The sequence below is a fragment of the Phaenicophaeus curvirostris genome, chromosome 8 (assembly GCF_032191515.1).
Source record: "Phaenicophaeus curvirostris isolate KB17595 chromosome 8, BPBGC_Pcur_1.0, whole genome shotgun sequence".
Lineage (NCBI taxonomy): Eukaryota > Metazoa > Chordata > Aves > Cuculiformes > Cuculidae > Phaenicophaeus > Phaenicophaeus curvirostris.
The window spans coordinates 10392185-10412694 of NC_091399.1; the positions used below are offsets into that span (position 1 = coordinate 10392185).

Sequence of the window (20510 nt, forward strand, 5' to 3'; positions counted from 1 at the left end):
CTGTTTTTTGTGAGCAGTGCAAAGTAAGCCCACTGGCTGCTTTTTGGCTCGGCTAACGATAGCTCCGCTAGTTTTCTCAGCCTGGTGGAGCTGGTCCGCTTTCCAAAGGGAGCTATAGTAGCGGCTATTAGTCCCTTTGTCCAAGCGGCTGCAGGCATTTTCTTTTCTCGAGTGGGGGCGCAGCTTTTGTCTGGGGGCTGCCGCTTTTTTGCCGACCAACGTAGGTCAGATAGGGGCAGGTCAGGCATTAAATATCGGGGAAACCCCTCTCCTATTCCAGGAATAGGGATTTCAATCTCATCATTCTGCTCCCAAAATCTATTTCCTCTACCCCAGCAGAATCCTGCTTGAATCACAAAGCACAGTGCTCCCTCAGGCTCCTGCAATCCAGCCAGCTCCCTTAGGGCACATGCATTTGCTTTCCCTACAATAGAGGTTTCAGACTTCTCCCCCTTATCAATAACGATTGGGGGTTGGAGTTTGAAGTCAGGATCTGCATCAAGAGCAAGATCAGGTTCTGCCACCCCGTCATTAATAATGATCAGGGGTTGGAGTTCGGGATCAGAATCGGGAATATGATCCGATTTCACCACCCCCTCCTCCCAAAAACAATGAGCCTCGTGCTCCGAACGAGAAAAACCAGCCTCATGACACCCCCCACTGCCGTTTAAAAGCGGCAATGTGATGCCTTCTGTTTCACCAACAGGACCCGCTCGAGCCACCCGCTCGGACTCTGGGGCTGCATCCAACAGCGAAAGAATTCTTGGACTGTAAGGTCCCTCAAATTTTTGCTGAGAAACTCTAATCCTATCCTCTCCCTCATAAGCAACCTCTGTTTCGAACAGGGGTCAGAGCTCAGGGGCATGATGAGGCAGCGCCCTCTCATCCCAACAATAAGCGTCCGCTTCCCGATCACACAAATGCTCCCATGATAAAAAGCAAGACGTTGGGAGGGGGACAAGATCAACATGACTAGTTGTCAAATATCTGCAGGACAGAAGGTATGACCCGTAAATATAAAATCTAAAAGACTTTGTGTAAACGGCGATTGCAAACCGTACTGCGTGCAAGCAGCCTTAACTTCTTTTAACAATTTCCAATCAAATGGATCCCACTCGCTACCTCCCGTTTGTGTATGAAGTAAAACAGTGTTAGGAAAGTTACACTTAAAGTAGGATAAACACTGATCATCGACTAATCAAGAACTAAGACTGAATGTAAAAACTGCATGATTCTGTTGATTCTTAACGTATCCTAGCAACAGACCCCAAGGTACTTGCTCAAAGGACCTCATGTGACAAATAGAATCCAGGTGTGCTTAGGAAAAGTACGTACTAGCTACCCTACCCAAGTAGAACATATACCTGCAACAGCCAAAAGACCATCATAAATCTTGTGAAAGACAGAAGAATAGGTTTCAGGAGGCAAGAAAGATATACCTGAGCGGTCAAGTGGAGATAAGTGCGGGTCCAGCCAAGAAAAATCGACGAGTTTGCCAAAAGAACAAGAAGTAATAAAGACAATGCGAGGAAGACTACTTACTTCATCTGAGGAAGACTATTTACTTCATCAGGATGACCCCCAGAGGGGGCCACGCAGGCGCAATAGAGACTGATGTCGCAATAAGGCGATGAAGTAACCTACCTATGCATATGTATTAGATAATGAAGTAACCTGTTGAATATACAATAGATTGCAAAACTTTTAGAGAATAAAAAGCGGACGCGATGTGACGGTCTTTGGAACCAGATCTGGGTGTGTACCCCTGGTTCCCGGGGCCTCGAAATAAAGCACCACATATAACCTCCTAGTGTGGTTATGTGTTTGTCATTCTGCTAACAACAGGATAAACTTCCATAGTTACCCCTCCTAAAACTGCATCCCATATTACCCCCTGCCAGCGCGCTCCCGGCCCCTGACACCTCGCCCCCCCGGCAGTTCCCACAGTATCAAACCCTGTCGGCACTTGGAGCAGAGCAGTCAGTTCGGGGCGTGAAGACTCTCCAGGATAGTCCGCTGGAGGCGGTTCTGGCAGGCAACTTCCCTTCTCCTGACGAATATGAATTTCTTCCAGTTTTTTCATCATCTTTTCAAAATCTTGTCTGAACATGGAGTGCTCAGGGGGTGTTGAGTGCTCGGAATTTTCACTGAACGCAGATGCGGAGGTACTGCCAGTATTGTCCTGATTCTCGCTCATAGCGGCGTAAGCCTCTCTCTCCGTTTTCACTTCACAAAGTTTCTTTAACTAATTGCCAGAGGGTGAGATATTGCCAAAGGCCCTTATTTCCTTTAGTACATACATCACTTAATCTGCTATGGTGTAGCTCAGTTCCCTAGCGTACAGAAAAGCAGCTGTAGTTGTCCATCATCTAAGTTTTTTTTGTGCTGTTGTTGCTTCTAAACCAATGTAAGCAACAAAGTCACTAGTTTACTATGACTTTTACTTAAGATAATAAAATCAAATGAAGCAACATCTCAAAACAGCATATAAAAATAAAAAGTGCTCTTTAAATAACGTAACACGATGAAACAGGGGAAGAAACAAAGTTGAAGCTGCCCGCAGAACTTTAGTCTGTCCCTGTGTATGAGATGCAATTAAGTTTTTGTATGCATTTTTTCCCTAAAAGGTCTTTTTGTTGCTCAGCAGGAAGGTACCCTTCTGTCTGCCTGGGCTCCCATTTTTTTTCTGAACGGGTGCTTGTAAAGCACATTTAGTGTCTCTATGAAGTTTTCCATAGTGGTTATACTTTGGAAGAGAAAGGAAAAAACTGTGGAATCCAGTATTTCAGTATGCTCAGCTTAGAAGTGTCAGGATTTTTGAGTGTGTAGTATGTGTATAGTGCTTTATATCTATTGAAAGACGAAGATCGTTTTAGATGGAGATATGAATACTTGCCATTTCTGCATATCTGGCTTTTGCTTTCTAACAGAGCTTGTGGAAATGCAGGAATAAGCCTAGCTATGGAGAATCCAGCACCATGTTAGAGCAGAAGGAAGGAAAGAATTGAGCTCTGAGCTGGCGCTCCTAACTGTGGGGAGATATAGAGTAGTAAGTGAACTCCTACACTCTCCCCTCAGCTAGTTAAATACTTATTCTTAGATATCCATCCTAAACTTACCCCAGCTGATCTGTATCACCTTGTTTCCTAAAGTCATCAATGTTACTTGGTTAAGAGGGCAAGGAAAGGGCTTTTCCCTCTTTCTGTTTTCCCTATTAATTTGCTCACATAGTATTGCCAGCTGTAGGCAAGCCTCTAGGTTTTGTACAAGTACCTTTCTGCTGGGAAGTAGTTCTTCATTATAACTTAAATGGCACAACAAAAACTTTAAAAATTCTGAGAACAGACCTTCCACCTGATTTTGTGTTTCCTGGATGTCAGGGCATATTTCTCCCTTTGGGAAATGCTGTGCGTTTCTTGTTCGGGCTTCAATGTCAAGATCTTTAAAATGCAGGCTTTAATTATTTTGTTACTTTCTTTAAACTTTATTCCCTTGTTGTTGTTTTTGGAGGTGAAATTCCAAATAGCTTTGTCTTTGAAGCCACCTTTATCTTTCTGAACTAATTTTAAAAATGAAAATAAAGAAAAGCACTTAAAGAAGCACAATGTTCTTTTGCAGGAAGCAGATGCTGGACTGATTTTTATTAAGTCCATAATTATCTAAAATGTTATCAAAAGTGGTTAGAGGAGTGTATCAGATTCTTGCTGCTGTAGCTGGATCTCTAATGCTAGGATCTCTCTTGACTCCTTTAATCCTCCTTTAATCACTGACATATTTTGGTGGCAGCGATACAATTCCGAAATGGCTTTATGGCGTTTGCACTTCCACATCCATGCAAATACTGTATTCTGCTGAAATCTTGGAGGCAAAGACAAAGGTTTTAATTAAACATTGCAACTAACAAGTCAGTCTTTTAATAGTTGTGACTATTTTTCTCTGGTTTTGACAATATGAGATATACCTGGTAGCATAGAAAAAAAATCAAAGTGTGAATGTTAAAAATAATTTACAGTCCTCTGGAGGACTGATTCGTTCTTGACTATCCTACTTTGAGTCTCTCTTGGGGCTTCCCAGCTGCATTTCAAATGAAATTGTAAATGTAGCCTGTATCCAATAAATTACTGTACTGGCTAAAGGAGTGGGGGGGACCAATCTCCACCTTGTGAAGCCAAGGTGGCTTTCTTCTTGCAGCAGGGCTAATACTCTTCCCAAAGTAGTTCTTTGGCAGTCCTGCAGGCAGGGTCACAATTTTTCTTTCTTAGTCTTCACCTCATGTTTTCAGATCAGTTGTTCTTCTTTTACGGAAGTGGCATATACCATGTCTTGCTGGAAGACAGATTTGAACCATGTAAACACCACCTAGAAGTCACAACTAACAAATAGTTCCCAACTGATGTCAAGCATGCCATGTTATCCAAGTGCAGCTTGATATTCTTCTCTCCTGGCCCTGGGCAATTCCACAGTGCTGGGAATGTTTAGTGTCAGGTCTAACCAGACTGTGGTGCCTTTGCTATTGCTAGTTTCTGAAGGAGCTCGCAGTAGAGAATGGATTTGGTGAAAGTAGTCCCACTTGGGAAGGTGCGGTTTCATGGTTAGCAGGTGCAGGTGTGGACAGGGTGCTGTTAGCTGGGAGGCTGAATAGCAGTTTTTACCTGGCAGCTATGGTAAATCAGCTTTGCCATCCAGAGGAGGTACCTGGGAGGAATTCCACTGGGCTTTTCCTGGGTGAGAAGCTGGATGTGGAAGCAGTTTATTTGGTGAGTCTGATGTCTGAATTCAGGCAAAATATATGCTGTTCTTTCTGTATTTGACTACATCTGCCTGAGATTGAGGGAGCTCAATCTCTCTGACCAGAAAGCGTTTGTTCTAAATACTAAACTGATATTTCAACAAGTTCCAATGAATGTAGGGTGCTGGTCTCTGACTTTTTCTACCCATTAGTCCTTTTCAGGATGAGGAATGCATTGTGAATTCCTGTAGCTGTTCTTCTAGAAGGTTTCTTCCCCGTATGTCTTTAAGATCTAACTCACAGCTGAGCTGCGACAGGAATTTCAAGGCTGTGTTAGTTTTCAGTGGTCTTGGAGCAATGTAACTAAATTCTGCATACGGTATTCAGTTCCATTTCAGCTCTCTGCAAGTTTTACTAGTAAACATGCTAACCTGTACCGGTTTGTCATGTGTTACCATAATTTCGTTAAGGAGGACTGTGAGCTGGTTTTTTTTTTTCTTCCTTGAGTTGATGTGCCTCAATTTATATATTAAAACCCGTTTCTTAAACATTCTGAGTTTTTGTTTCGCAGCTTTCAGTATGCTTGGTGCTTCTTTGAGCCAATACATCAGGAAGATTAAATAATTCTTGTAGGAGTTAATAGATAGTTTTAAATGGTGCTGCTGAATAGGCTTTGGGAAGGCAATAGCTTGAAACGACTGAGAAGGTCTTGAGAGGTTTTTTTTTTTCTTTTTTTTCTGCTGCCATACATTCTGTCTAATCTTAGACAACTTGTTTTTCATCTTGCTGTGCTATCTCCTTCCTGTGGAAGTGGAATAATTTATCTAGATTTCTTGAGACCTTTTTAAATAGCAGTGAAAACAAAAAATGTACTTAGGTTATGAGTGAAGGCTCTGTTGTAGGTCATCTCTTTGTTAAAAATACATTGGCTGCTGTTTGAGCCCTCAGCACAGGAAGGGCATGGATCTGTCTGTTGGAGTGAGGCCAGAGGAGGCCATGGAGATGACCTGAGGGCCAGAGCACTTCCCCTACGAGGGCAGGCTGAGAGAGTTGGTGTTTTCAGCGTGGGGAAGGCGCCAGGGAGACCTTAGAGCAGCTTCCAGTACTGAAAGGGGCTCCAGGAAAGCTCGGGAGAAGCTCTTGATCAGGGAGTGCAGGGATAGGATAAGGGGAATGGTTTTAAGCTGAAAGAGGGGAGATTTAGATAACATCTTAGGAAGAGATATTTTCCTGTGAGGGTGGTGAGGCACTGGAACAGGTTGCCTTAGAGAAGTGGCTGCCCCATCCCTGGAAGTTTTCAAGGCCAGGTTGGATGATGCTTGGAGCAACCTGATCCAGTGGGAGGTGTCCCTGTCCATCGCAGGGGGTTGGAACTGGACGAGCTTTAAGGTCTCTTACAACCCAAACCGTTCTATGATTCCATATAAATCCTCTTATGAGTTATTTACAAGTTAAAACATCTTGGCTCTCAGAGGGTTGCTTTCCTAATTTTGTTCACTATTTTTGGAGGAATTTCAGGTTTTCTCCTGGTCTTGTTTCAGTTTCTTTGCTAAAGAAGCAGCAGATAACAGATTTTGAAAATCATTATCCATTTTCCATTATCCAGTTTCTAGATGAGTCATATGCAGTATCCACATTTGTTTTAGTTCTGTTAATTAGAACACTTAAGCGGGAAGTAAATCACCATAAGGTTCAAAAGACACTGTGTCTTTTTTGTGATGTCTTGTAGATGCTGTCTTCTATAGAATTTGCTGAGCTTTAATACAGGGATCTGGTGTTACGAGGTTGCTCCTCTAGCATACTCGTCTTTTATTGCCACCTGGTGGCAAAACCAACCCTCTAACAGAAATGAAAAAATTATAAAAGTAATTTAGATTGGTTATTTTGACTAACTCAAATGATCTTCCAGCCTTCATCTGCAGGAAGGCATTTGGAGGTCTTCAAGGGCAAAAACTTGAATAGAAAGGTGCGGCAGGACCAATGGGTGCTTTGCAGGGAGGGGAGGAAGGCAGTGGCTGCAGCTGTCTCGGTCCCCTCGCTGGCTGCTGCTTATTCAGATGGCAAACAGGGATGCTGTGGAGACCAGTAAAGGTGTGGGAGTTGCGTATCAGAAAAGTTAAAATGTGATGTCACCATTGGGAAAAGGTGGTCATGACTGGTGAACTCCTTCTTGAGGTAGAGAAAGGCTCATCACCCAAATAGGGCTGCTGTGCTGGAAGAAAGGGAGGGCGTTGCCAGTCTGGCACCTGGATTTAAGCTGTTAGTGTAACCTTACAGAGGCTGCAAGTCTTCCTTGCTGTTGTCTGCATGTGTGTGTATTGTAACAGTGCCTGGAGTGGCCTGAGCTCTCTGCAGCACAGTGACTGTGGAGGTCTGGCCCACTGGCCTTTAGAGTTTAGCCAGTTCTCCCCTCGGCATCCTTAAGTGGGGCATGGGCAACAGCTCATGGTGGGACCAAGGAATCATACCCCCAGTACTCGATTTTACAAGTGGTTCTGTCTGGAAGGCTTTTTTTCCTTGATCTCAAGTGGATGATCAGTGACAACAGGAAAGGTGGAATCCCTTCACTGAAAGGCTGGAAAATGGCTCTGTATTTGCCCATCTTCAAAAAGATAATAAATAAAAGTTACAGAAAAAATCAGTCAAAGTTAATTTTTAGGAAAAAGAAATCTGTAATTAGTTATTAACTAACAATCTGAAAGGAACTTGACATGAATATCAGCCAACACAAATTCATCAAGGGAAAAAGCCACCCATTGTATCAGTCTATTTTTTTTTTGTTTATTACAGGGGAACAGGCTTGTAAATAAAGATGTGGTAGGTGTCTTTAATCTTGGGTTCAGTAAAGGTTTTTAAATTGTCTCAAGTGTTTCTAAGGGTTGTTCCGTGTCTTATCAGGTGGCATACCTAGCTCAGCTCTCTTTAGCTTAGAGGTGGATTTATCAAAGATCTCAAGTATGTATGTAATTTAAATGGTTTGAAAACAACAATGACATCTATTGTTAATAACAACATAACTTTGTGCTAGATGAAGTCATAAAGGTGCAGGGAAATAACTCGCAGGAAAAACAAGGAGCATTTTCAAAAGCGCTATCCCATAATGCTTGTTTGTATTTGTCTAGTGTAATCAAAACTGAAGAGAGAAATAATCACTTATTGTGACACTTGTGGTTGGATGCTCTAAAGAGAACTATGCTGTGATAGCTTTTTAATTTCATTTTCCAAGTTGATTTGGACGAGTCTGATGAAAAACAAAGTATTCCACATGCCAAGACAATGTGTTAATTTTATATCTAGTTGTTCTTAATGTAACTTCAGTTTATGCAGTTTTATTTATCTTCTCTGTATGCAAGCTGAAAACTGAATATTGCGTTAAGCCTATGTGTATGCAGTGTAGCTAATGGCATCATTGCCAACGACAGGCTGAGGCTGAAAGGAGCAAAACAAAACGCTGCTTGTTCCTTTGAACTTTCATTCCGGTAGGCTGTGTGTGGCACCTCATGTTATGAGCCATTGTAAAGTCTCTTCCTTGAGAACTGGTGGACCATAGATGTCACTGGGAGGAATGGGCTATTGATAAATATTAACACAGCTAAAACATCGTAAATGTTTTCATTTGAGTTACCTTGAAGCCATTTCAGACAGGAACTGTTTCTGTCCTGAGTGTTAAGCAGAACAAGAAGAAAAGTTTCCTTGATTATCAGCTGTGTCAGTCAATTGATTACAATTAGGCACTAAGTATTAATTGTTGAATTTTGAAATATTTTTCTGAGAAAATCCAATGAACCACTGGAAAGAAAAAATGTAACTGAGAATACAATTTATTTAGTGCCAGAAGCAGTGCATGAAGAGCTGGGATAAAATAAGAACCACTTGTCAGCTTTTTTTTTTCAGTAGGTAGCAGTTTTCCAGCTTCCAAGGTAACAAATCTTACAAATGTGAATTGTCAAATGTGCTGGAACAACTGAGATATTTTATTTTGTGCACAATACTATCTTTCACTTTGAAATTTTTGAATATTCCATGTGTTTTTTAATTAATAGTTGACAAGAAAGATAACAACCCCTATTTATTGTAATTTTGCTGCTAGACCTAAAAAGGAATACAAGATATTCTTAAGTTATCAAAAGGAAGATGGAGGTTTTTGCTAGGTTGTCCCTTATTTTAAAAATAAGATGTGTATTATTTTTGCCTTAACAGGGGTGGGGTTCCATGTCCTTTGAATCTGGAGGGATTATGGTATTGTTGCGCAGAAAGGTCATTGTTCTTTTTCCCTTCCTCTCTCTCCCTTTTGGCTTTCAGTTAGCTTCAACTGTTGTCATGATTTCCTGTGTGGTTTTGACTGTGTGTCTGTCTATCTATCTATCTGTCAACAGGTCTGTCAACAAAGTCAAAATCTTTCTATAAATGCATCAATAGTAAAAGGGACAGTGTCCAGTCTTTTTTGGATGCAAAGGGAACAACTGTGACAAAGGATGAGGACAAGGCTGAGGTACTTAATTCCTTCTTTGCCTCAGTCTTTAATAGTAAGGAAAGTTGTTCACTCTGTGTACATCCCCAGGAGCTTGAGCAGATCAAAGCCCCTTGATCCAAGAGGAGGTGGTTAGAGACTTGCTTGCCCAATTAGACACCCACAAGTCTAGGGGGCCAGATGGGGTCCATCCAAGAGTATTGAAGGAGCTGGCGGATGTGCTTGCCAAACCCCTTTCCATCATCTTCCAGCAATCCTGGCTGCCTGGGGAAGTTCCCCTGGACTGGAGGCTGATGATGTTGCCCGTCTACAAGAAGGGTCACAGGGAGGATCCAGGGAACTCCAGGCCTGTCAGTCTGACCTCAGTGCCAGAAAAAGTCATGGAGCAGGTGATATTGAGTGCTATCATGAAGCACATGCAAGAGAATCAGGTGATCAGGCCCAGTCAACACAGGTTCACGAAAGGCAGATCTTGCCAAACTAACCTGATTACCTTCTGTGACAAAGTGACTCAGCTACTGGATGAGGGAAAGGCTGTGGATGTATCTTCCTGGACTTCAGTAAAGCCTTTGACACAGTTTCTCACAGCATTCTGCTTGAGAAACTGTCAGCCTCTGGCCTGGAGAGGCGCACACTCTCCTGGGTGGAAAACTGGTTGGATGGCCGGGCCCAGAGAGTGGTGGGAAATGGAGTTAACTCCAGCTGGAGACCGGTCACAAGTGGTGTCCCCTGGGCTCAGTCCAGCCCTGTTCAATGTCTTTATCAGTGACCTGGATGAAAGCATTGAGTGCACCCTTAGCCAGTTTGGAGATGACACTAAGCTGGGTGGAATTGTGGATCCGCTGGAGGGTCGGGAGGCTCTGCAAAGGGGTCTGAACAGGCTGGACTGCTGGCCTGAGACCAATGGCATGAAGTTTAACAAGGCCAAATGCCGGGTCCTGCACTTGGGGCATAACAACCCTATGCAGGGCTACAGACTAGGAGAAGTCTGTCTAGAAAGCTGCCTGGAGGAGAGGGACCTGGGGGTGTTGGTTGACAGCCGACTGAACATGAGCCAGCAGTGTGCCCAGGTGGCCAAGAAGGCCAGTGGCGTCTTGGCTTGTATCAGAAACGGTGTGGCCAGCAGGTCCATGGAGGTTCTTCTCCCTCTGTACTCGGCACTGGTGAGACCGCTCCTTGAGTACTGTGTTCAGTTCTGGGCCCCTCACCACAAGAAGGATGTTGAGGCTCTGGAATGAGTCCAGAGAAGAGCAACAAAGCTGGTGAAGGGGCTGGAGAACAGGTCTTATGAGGAGCGGCTGAGAGAGCTGGGGGTGTTTAGCCTGGAGAAGAGGAGGCTGAGGGGAGACCTTATGGCTCTTTACAAGTACCTGAAAGGAAGTTGTGGGGAGGAGGGTGCTGGCTTCTTCTCCCAAGTGACAGGGGACAGGACAAAGAGGAATGGCCTCAAGCTCCGCCAGGGGAGGTTTAGGCTGGACATTAGGAAAAAATTTTTCACAGAAAGGGTCATTGGGCACTGGAACAGGCTGCCCAGGGAGGTGGTTGATTCACCTTCCCTGGAGGTTTTTAAGGGACAAGTGGACAAGGCTCTGAGGGGCATGGTAGGACTCGATGATCCAGTGGGTCTTTTCCAACCTGGTGATTCTATGTTTCTGTGATTCTGAAGTGATTTTTGGGAAACAGACCTCAGTAATGATATGTAAGGCCCTTTATTAATCCATATTTTCTGATCAGGTCTCTTGAGCTGCTGTTCTTTCTTTGAGTACCAAACAAGCTCTTTGCCCTGATGTATGAGGGCTTCTTACCAAGAAACGTTTTCTTGGGTAAAACATCTAAATGGAACTTGGAGATCAGGCCTTGATTGTGGTATTAAATGAATATACACAGCTCTGTCCAGCCTTCCTCCTGTACTGATGCCTAGACCTTGTTGGGGCAGGGTGTAAGCTTCTGTCTGTGATCACCACTTGTGCTCTTATTTCTGATTACAGCCTTGCTATGTGAGATACATCTTTGTGTTCTGTTTCATCGTGTTTGAAGCAAGAAACTCCAGTTTCAGAATCCTGAGTTGTGCTGCTTCTTACATAATTTTAGGGCAGGAAATTCAGAAGGATGCAGTTGTTAGTATTTGGATTAAAGAGTCAAAACAGGGACCTGGTGTCAAGTTGGAGTTTAACAAATCAGAGTTTATCTATCCCTGATTCATAGGTGATGCTCTTTTAAGGTAAGAGGGCAAGTAGTATGATATTGAAGACTTAAGAATTCCTTGTTTTCTCCCACTTCAGCAAAATTGCAGCTGTAACTATAAAAGCTTTTACAAACTTTGTAGGCGTGGTTTGGATTTCAACTACAAGAAGTCTTTAGGAAATGAGGAGTTGTGTTTAAAAACCATTACAGTGTTTTTAATTTATCTTATTTTTAGAACGAACTTATAAAAATGTACAGAACTCCTTTGTTAAAATAATTTGTGACGTGGATTTCAAAAACAAATGCCAATTATTTTTTATGATATAGAACTTGAATTCCTTGTATTCAATTTTTTGATATATTACTGGCAAACATAAAAATAAAACCTCAGAATCTGATTCACAATCTCTTCCTTAGTCTGTTAATGTAAATGGTATCTATTTGAATCTTTCAGGTTGTTCCAGAAGATGACGTGCTGAAGATAAAAACAGCAAATCATACCCAGTCTGTTTGACTCTTTAACTAACCCTTTCTTATTGCAGACTGGTTTTCATCTGTGCAGTCGTATCCTGAGCATGTGTTTATATATAATGCCTTCCTGACATTGATGATGACATCCTTTTGTGCTTACACATCTAAAGAATACTGGGGGCTTGAAAGTGGGTGTCCACATCTATAAGCTTGTGAAATACAGAGTTGCTATTGGTGTTTTTCACAGAGTATGCTGAATTCCTACATTGCAAAGGGAGAAAGTTTACTGATTTTGATGAAGTTCGTCAGGAAATTGAAGTAGAAACAGATAGAATAACGGGAATGAACAAAGGCATTTCTTCAATTCCTATTAATTTAAGAATATATTCTCCACATGGTAGGTAAAGTCATTCTACTTTACATTTCTGTCATGTAATGTATTATTTATCTCTGTCTGTATAGCTGTCTCCTTTTGTATATGTTCTTGTTGTTGATCAGAAGTCTTCTGGGTTGAAAAAAACTTCTGAAATGAAAGTTTAGTTTTTCCAAAGTAGAAGTAGGTATGTATCTGGAAGAATCCTTGACTTCTGTGTTATGAAGCCACTCTGTGGTGGAGAGCTGTTGCCACTAGAGCTGGGCGGAACATGGACCCTCCGTCCCATTTGATATTCTGATGTTTTAAAAATATTCTCACTCTGCATCAGGGAGAATACCTCCCTAGTTAATTAGTACCTCCCTAGTAAAAATAAATAATTGGAGATGGGAGCCTTGGTGGCAAAACTTTTTGCTACCCTACAGATGGGTTCCCTGATCCGTGATCTGGAAAGCCATTATGTTTCCTGCCCTACTGGATGCTTATTGTTCACTGTCACTAAAATATATATTTAGACAATAATAGTGTTTGAAGCTGCTTTCTGTTGTACAGATCAAAGTTAGGTCCTCTGGTTGCCCTCTGCCCAGTTTGATGAAGGCAATCTATAGAAAATGTTTTGCATTGAATCTATTCTGAGAGAAGTGTTTGCCTGAAACACTTAATTTTTCTAACCACCTCATCTAATGTCTTCATTGTGAATCAAAGGACAGAAAGATTAAAATGAGAGGATAGGTAATTAAAGAGATGCTGAGCCTCTCTTTGATATAGCACAAGCAGCCTTGGATCTAAACATATGCCTGTGAGCCCTTCTCTGCAGTGCAGATGTGCCATAGCTGACTGGAGAGGAGCTGGACTAAATGCCCCACCTCAAACCTTGTTTGTTGAACATGCTGACTCCAGGAGAAAGTGAAAATTTCCTCCCTAGTGCTCTTACTTAGTTTTATTGGGATCAATCTTCTAGTACAGCAACTGTAACCTGTATTAGCCAGACCCCAATATACTTGTGGTGTTTCCTTTCTAGGAACTGCATTTTCTCCCTTGTCTAAACGATCCACTGCTACCCCAGCACTGGCTGAACAAGCTGGGGTGCTTCTGATTGGTGTTGTAGCCTGTCCTGGGGAAACCATGCTAGAGCAAAATAATTTTGTTAGTAGATAAACTTTGTTTCTTACTTTACTTTTTTTTAAAAGAACTTGCACAGTAAAAAAGAAAACCAAACCCCAAACCAACAGCATACCACCAAACCCCCAACCAACAGCATACCACCAAACCCCCTAATGATGATTTTTGCTGTGTAAGTTAGGTTAGCTATTGACTTGGCTAACTTCTCTTAACTGGAGACACTGTTGAAAGCATGGTCAGAGGAGGACTGTGTTTTTGTTTTGTTTTGTTTTTTAAAAAGAAGCCTGTTTTGGGTTGATTTGAAGGATGCAGTGGGAATCGTCTGTTGTCTGAGCACCTGTTGGTGGAAAAAGCTCAGAAAGCCATGTTCATTTTTCTAAGAGCATTCAAGGATATGCAGTGTAAGTGTTGTTCTGTGCGAGTAATTCTTCTTGGCACATGTGGATGGGATTCACCCTAGGGTATTGAGGGAGCTGGCAGATGTGCTGGCCAAACCCCTTTCCATCATCTTCCAACAGTCCTGGCTGACTGGGGAAATCCCACTGGACTGGAGGCTGGCTGATGTTGTGCCCATCTATAAGAAGGGTCACAGGGAGGATCCAGGGAACTCCAGGCCTGTCAGTCTGACCTCAGTGCCAGAAAAAGTCATGGAGCAGGTGATCTTGAGTGCGATCATGAAGCACATGCAAGAGAACCGGGTGATCAGGCCCAGTCAACATGGGTTCACAAAAGGCAGGTCTTGCCAAGCTAACCTGATCGCCTTCTATGACAAAGTGACTGGGCTGCTGGATGAGGGAAAGGCTGTGGATGTATCTTCCTGGACTTCAGAAAAGCCTTTGACACAGTTTCTCACAGCATTCTGCTTGAGAGACTGTCACCTCTGGCCTGGAGAGGCGCACACTCTCCTGGGTGGAAAACTGGTTGGATGGCCAGGCCCAGAGAGTGGTGGGAAATGGTGTGAAATCCAGCTGGAGGCCAGTGACAAGTGGGGTTCCCCAGGGCTCAGTGCTGGGTCCAGCCCTGTCCAGTGTCTTCATCAATGATCTGGATGAAGGCATTGAGTGCACCCTTAGCAAGTTTGCGGACGACACTAAGCTGCGTGGAAGTGTCGATCTGCTGGAGGGTCGGGAGGCTCTGCAAAGGGATCTGAACAGGCTGGACCGCTGGGCAGAGTCCAATGGCATGAGGATTAACAAGGCCAAGTGCCGGGTCCTGCACTTGGGGCACAACAACCCTATGCGGTGCTACAGACTAGGAGAAGTCTGTCTAGAAAGCTGCCTGAAGGAGAGGGACCTGGGGGTGTTGGTTGACAACCGACTGAATATGAGCCAGCAGTGTGCCCAGGTGGCCAAGAAGGCCGATGGCATCTTGGCTTGGATCAGAAATGGCGTGACCAGCAGGTCCATGGAGGTTCTTCTCCCTCTGTACTCGGCACTGGTGAGACCGCTCCTTGAGTACTGTGTTCAGTTCTGGGCCCCTCACCACAAGAAGGGTGTTGAGGCTCTGGAGCGAGTCCAGAGAAGGGCAACAAAGCTGGTGAAGGGGCTGGAGAACAGGTCTTATGAGGAGCGGCTGAGAGAGCTGGGGGTGTTTAGCCTGGAGAAGAGGAGGCTGAGGGGAGACCTCATTGCTCTCTACAACTACCTGGAAGGAAGTTGTGGAGAGGCGGGTGCTGGCCTCTTCTCCCAAGTGACAGGGGACAGGACAAGAGGGAATGGCCTCAAGCTCTGCCAGGGGAGATTTAGGCTGGACATTAGGAAAAAATTCTTCACGGAAAGGGTCATTGGGCACTGGCAGAGGCTGCCCAGGGAGGTGGTTGAGTTCCCTTCCCTGGAGGGGTTTAAGGCACGGGTGGATGAGGTGCTAAGAGGCATGGGTTAGTGTTTGATAGGAACGGTTGGACGCGATGATCCGGTGGGTCTCTTCCAACCTGGTTATTCTATGATTCTATGATTCTATGAGTTGTGATGTTTCAAATATTAATAGTACTAATAAATCCAGAAGTAAAAGAACACCAGGGAAATGAATGTACTTTTCAGATTGTCAGACACACTGTTTGAACCACTGACAACACTTCTATACTTATAATGGTGATCCTGTGAGATTTATGTGATTAACATTTGTCTGCAGACATAGATGCGTTGACCTCTTTAGACATGTTTGACATACTAACCAGTTTTATGATCCTGTGTTTTCCGTGTAGTATTAAGCTTGACTCTTATCGATTTGCCGGGAATCACTAAAGTGCCAGTTGGGGATCAGCCTCCAGATATTGAGCAACAGATCAGAGACATGATAATGCAGTTCATCTCTCGAGAAAACTGCCTGATCCTGGCTGTAACTCCAGCTAACACTGATCTGGCCAACTCGGATGCCCTGAAGTTAGCTAAGGAAGTGGACCCTCAAGGTAAGCATAATTAAACATAACCAGTTTTTGTTCTCAAGTGTAATATCATAGTTGGAAGTATTAGACCAGCCCTTGGTGAAATAAAATTTATGATATATAGATTCTATGTGTGTATGTATATATTCCATATATGCTTTAACATCACAGTAACTGTTTTTTAATTCGTTATCATTCAAATAATGATGCTGTAAATGTATTTTTAAAATTCTGTCACTATCTTTTATAAGCAAATGGGACAATGCCTATCTAGGAATTTTTGTCATACCTTGCAAAATGGACTATGGTGCTGGTGGGATTTCTGGATATGTCATAAATTTTATACAGCTGTATCGTAAGAATGCTGAGTCTTGTTAAAGAGACTTGAGGAACACATTACAGCACTGGAAATCCTGATCTTTTCTTTTCCAGACATATCATAACGTGCAGTATTGTGTGATAAAAACTTTGAGAATGTCACATATCTGTTGTTATGTAATTGTAAGATGCAATTGTTCTTCCTAAATATGAATGATTCTTCATTATGTTTTCCTCCTGCCTCCACCCTGGTCAGGCCTTAGGACCATTGGTGTGATCACAAAATTGGATCTGATGGATGAAGGGACAGATGCGAGAGAAATACTGGAAAACAAACTACTCCCTCTTCGTAGAGGTAAGAGTGTTCAGTTTCCTATTTTCTTGTAAGTCCAGAAGTAGTTTGGATATGGATGGTGTTTGTGAGTCCTGGAGGTGAATCTAAGGATACACTGGACTAGATGTGTTCCTAGCTTTTACTGTTACTTGTTCAACAAACACGAAAGGTGACTGTGCTAAAAATACTCTGTAAGTAAAGTAAGTTGTTGGGTTTTTTTTCCTGGACCTGAAAAATATGCTGTGTATTCCAGAGGAAGCAAGGAATGTCAGCAGAAGTTTCTAGCTAGTTTTCTCTTCTCTGCCAGGTTGCTGTTGCTTATAACAGAAGAACCTTTTTTTTCTTTGCATGCGACAGAAGCAGGCACCACAGCTTTGGTGATGACACTGTAAACCAGGTTTTGACCCCTTCCAGCAGTATTCCATGCGTTTGTTCTGGCAGCTACTGCCACAGTTGCTCCTTCTGTTAGCAGTATCAAGAATTTTGATTCTACTTGTAGTTTATTGATGAGACCACCATCCCCTCCCATGGAGCGTATTGGTCCAGCATACTAGAAGATGTTTTCCTGTATTTTGCTAATATTGTATTATTTATCTATGTAGACTTGTGTGTGTGTGTTTTGATTTTGTTCTGAGGGGTTTTGTTTGTTTATTTTTGAAGTGGTTTCTTTGAGGTACACCAAAGTTTCAGATACTTATGTATTTGATATTAGTGATTTAAAAGGAAATACGTTTTATGCACAAACAGGATGAACGATTCGGACACCAGGAAGGTCTTTGCAGTACTTGCAAACAGTATCTGAAATAACAGAATCATAGAATCATAGAATGGTTTGGGTTGGAAGGGTCATTAAAGATCATCTGGTTCCACCCCTGCTGCCAACACCTCTCTTTAGACCAGGCTGCTCGAGGTTCTATCCAACCTGTCCTTGAACACCTCCAGGGATGGGGCATCCATGACTTCCTTGGGCAGCCTGTTCCAATGCCTCGCCACCCTCATCATGAAGAATTTCTTCCTAATGTCTAATCGAAATCTTTCCCCTTCCAATTTAAAGCTATTCTCCCCTTGTCCTATCACTCCTTGCCCTTGTAAAAAGTCCATCCCCAGCTTTCTTGTAGGTCCCGTTCAGGTACTGCCAGGCTGCTATAAGGTCTTTCTGGAACCTTCTCTTCTCCAGGCTGGACAAGCCCAACTCTTTCAGCCTGTCCTCATAGCAGAGGTGCTCCAGCCCTCAGGTCGTCTTTGTAGCCCTCTTTTCAAAGACTGAATCAGACACTGAAGGGCAAGGAGTGCAACAGAAAACTGTAAGACAGCAGAGCTGCACAACTGAGTGGATAGTCTTCCTCTTAAGGACTTTTTTGGCATTTGCGGGGGCTTGGGGGCATTTTGCAAGCTTAACTCGTGCACATTCCCTCTTTGTACAAATACTAAACATAAGGCACATCCTGTTACAGCTATAATAGCGATTGGCAGTGCTTTGCTGCCTGAACTGGAAAGCTTTCTTTGAGCTAAGGCAGTCTAGTTCAATTTATTGTGAATTCAGTGTTTCAGGCAATAGCTGCATTGACTAACCTGTTGGTTTTGTGTTGGTTTAGGTTATATTGGTGTTGTAAACAGAAGCCAGAAAGACATTGATGGGAAGAAGGACATAAAGGCAGCTCTTCTAGCAGAAAGGAAGTTCTTTCTTTCCCACCCAGCGTACAGGCACATGGCAGATCGGATGGGAACTCCGTATCTCCAAAAAGTTCTAAACCAGGTAAAACTGGAAGCCTTTGTGATGAAAGGCAGCTTTTATAATGATAGGAGCAGTATAAATCTTTATTAAAATTAATGTTGATCAGTGAACCTCACTTGGTGTTTCCTGTATTAACCTTTCTGATATTCACAATCCAATAAGCAGCTGTATATGATATGTAGCATATGGAAACTTCCTGTGAGATGCAGTTTGAGTGTTACTGACAGTTCTGAACTCCCTTGTTCTCTTAAAACTGAATACAAACATGAACAAGATTTGACTCCCTTCCTGGAAGTATAGCTTCTTGTTCCTTAATTATCACATTTCTTCTAGTTTAAAGAGATTTTTAGAATTCAAATTTATAAATTTGGGGGGAAGACATTTTTAGAAATCATGTATCCTGAGGGTTCACTGTATGTCTGTACTTTAACCTCAGAATCTACGCTTTATTGTAGTTTTTATTAGAAACATTGTACTGTATGCTAATGATATAAATGACAACTAAGCAGTCAGAACACTTTGTTCATACTGCCTTTGTTTTTCCCGAAATATTTGGAGTCCCATGTCAGATCACATCTTCCTTCAGCAGGATACAGAGGTCTATCTCCTGGTTACCTCAGGGAGAAACCCTTCCTCACTGTCCAAATGGGGACACTACCTACAGCAGGCTTGGAGTAGATAATTCTCTTCACCATTTTATGTCTCTAGGCATTACTCTTATTGTAGCGCCATTCCTTAGCTTGAATAACGTGTGACCCTAGTGACGATACATCGCAGTGAGTTTGAAGAGGACAAGATCAGGTCATACCTGCCTCTCTAAAATTACTGGTGATGCTAAGATTGTGTTTGTTAAACTTAGTTTATCAGCTGACCAGTGTCAAACTTGATAGCGTTTTTTGCAGTTCACTATCAAATTGCAGCCTTTGATCTGGAATAGACAAAGACCAGGGAAGCCTGGCTTTGTCCCTTTTGGACACCAGCTGGGAACAGCAGAAAAGTTATTGATTAAGGTAGGAAACAAAGTGACCGGCCTGCTCAATTTCTTGCTACGCTGACTTTGCAGCTGTAACTTGACAGCCAGCTTATGGCATGCTCTGGACTCACTCCAAAAGAATGCTAATGCCTTCAGAACTTCAACAGGATCCAAGAATTCACTTGTATCCTGTAATTTTGTCTGCATTTAGGATGTTGTGACTTTTTTTATATCTTAGAAGTTTAATCCACATGTCTTAGTTTTGAGGTGGAAGCATGAGCTGTGTATTCCTTTGGACTGTCTTAGCTGTCCTAACTAGCCTTCCTTTATGTACTATTAACTTGTTTGTGAGCTGTTTCATAAATTTACCTATTTCACTATGAACTGCTGGTCTTCTGTTGCTGTTTGTGGAATATTAGATATGGGAAGGTCTGGTAATGTTTTGGTTTCTCTGCCTCCACGAGGTGGTGCTCCAGGGAAACTCCAGCTTTTGGGTTTTGTGCCTGCTGGGTCTGCTGAGCAACTTTTATTTTTAGTTTACATATCTTGGTATATAACATTCTTAATTTATCACTTATCTGACTGGAGTTGGAAACAGGGTTTGCAGCATAGAGCGAAAAGTCCACTTTGGTTTTAATCAAGGAATGGGAACAATGGAAGAAGTTTATTGTGCAGGTATAAATTGATGTAAATAAATTGATAGTACTGTTTAAACATGTTATGACATATATATGCGAAAATAAGTGAGATAAGCTAAACACAGATCAGGTAAGCTTTTTTCTTCTCTCCTTCACATTATTTTCTAGTGCTTCTAGGTATATTTTCAGAAATTGAAAACCAATAATCTTGAGTGATAGAACCTTTGTCAGCCAAAAATCAAGTGTTTAAGAAAGGTAAAGTTATATAATCACTAATATGAGGGTAAAATCTCTTCCCTTTAGTATACTTTGTACAAGGGAGCAGAAGTCACATGAAGGTGTTTTTTTCCCAGTGGTGGAGAGTGCTGAGTAGGTACTCTGTATGTCTAGACTTCCCTCTGTATCTATTCTCAATGGGCTGTGGATGCTCAGAATCTTCCTTGTCCCACCTTGCCTTGAGGCTGTAAAGTAAAGGGGTCATCGTGCTGAACAAGTATGTAGAGAATTGGGAAAAAACTCCCTTAGGAAACCAGCAAAATGGGACTGGTGATGAGAGGCCACTTCAGGTTAAATATGTAATTTTTATAACTTTTCTGTGTGTGACTAAACAGGTATGTAGTAACAGGGCTCAACGAGCGAGAGGACGAAGGAATTTTTCAAGCTTCCTTGCAATGTGTATGCTAAAAGGACATGTTGGTGTTCTATAAGTCTCTATTGCATCAAAGATCAAAAGGAACACACTGGTAAAGTAGCACAGGTCATGGCTGACATGCTTGGCT

The 20510-nt window shown here is 42.6% G+C and overlaps 1 protein-coding gene across 10 annotated transcripts in view; it reads left to right on the forward strand.

Moving 5' to 3' along the window:
• The window catches only part of DNM3 (dynamin 3), a 194127-nt gene that overhangs the window by 24871 nt on the left and 148746 nt on the right, over positions 1–20510 (forward strand). For all 10 annotated transcript variants that reach the window (XR_011337866.1, XM_069862400.1, XM_069862394.1 and 7 more), the window contains exons 3-6: positions 12103–12252; positions 15554–15757; positions 16308–16406; positions 17981–18141. Coding sequence is in view for 9 of the 10 variants with exons in the window: in XM_069862400.1 (XP_069718501.1) it covers positions 12103–12252; positions 15554–15757; positions 16308–16406; positions 17981–18141 (614 nt within the window). In the remaining variant the exon portion in view is untranslated. The remainder of the gene's footprint in view (positions 1–12102; positions 12253–15553; positions 15758–16307; positions 16407–17980; positions 18142–20510) is intronic.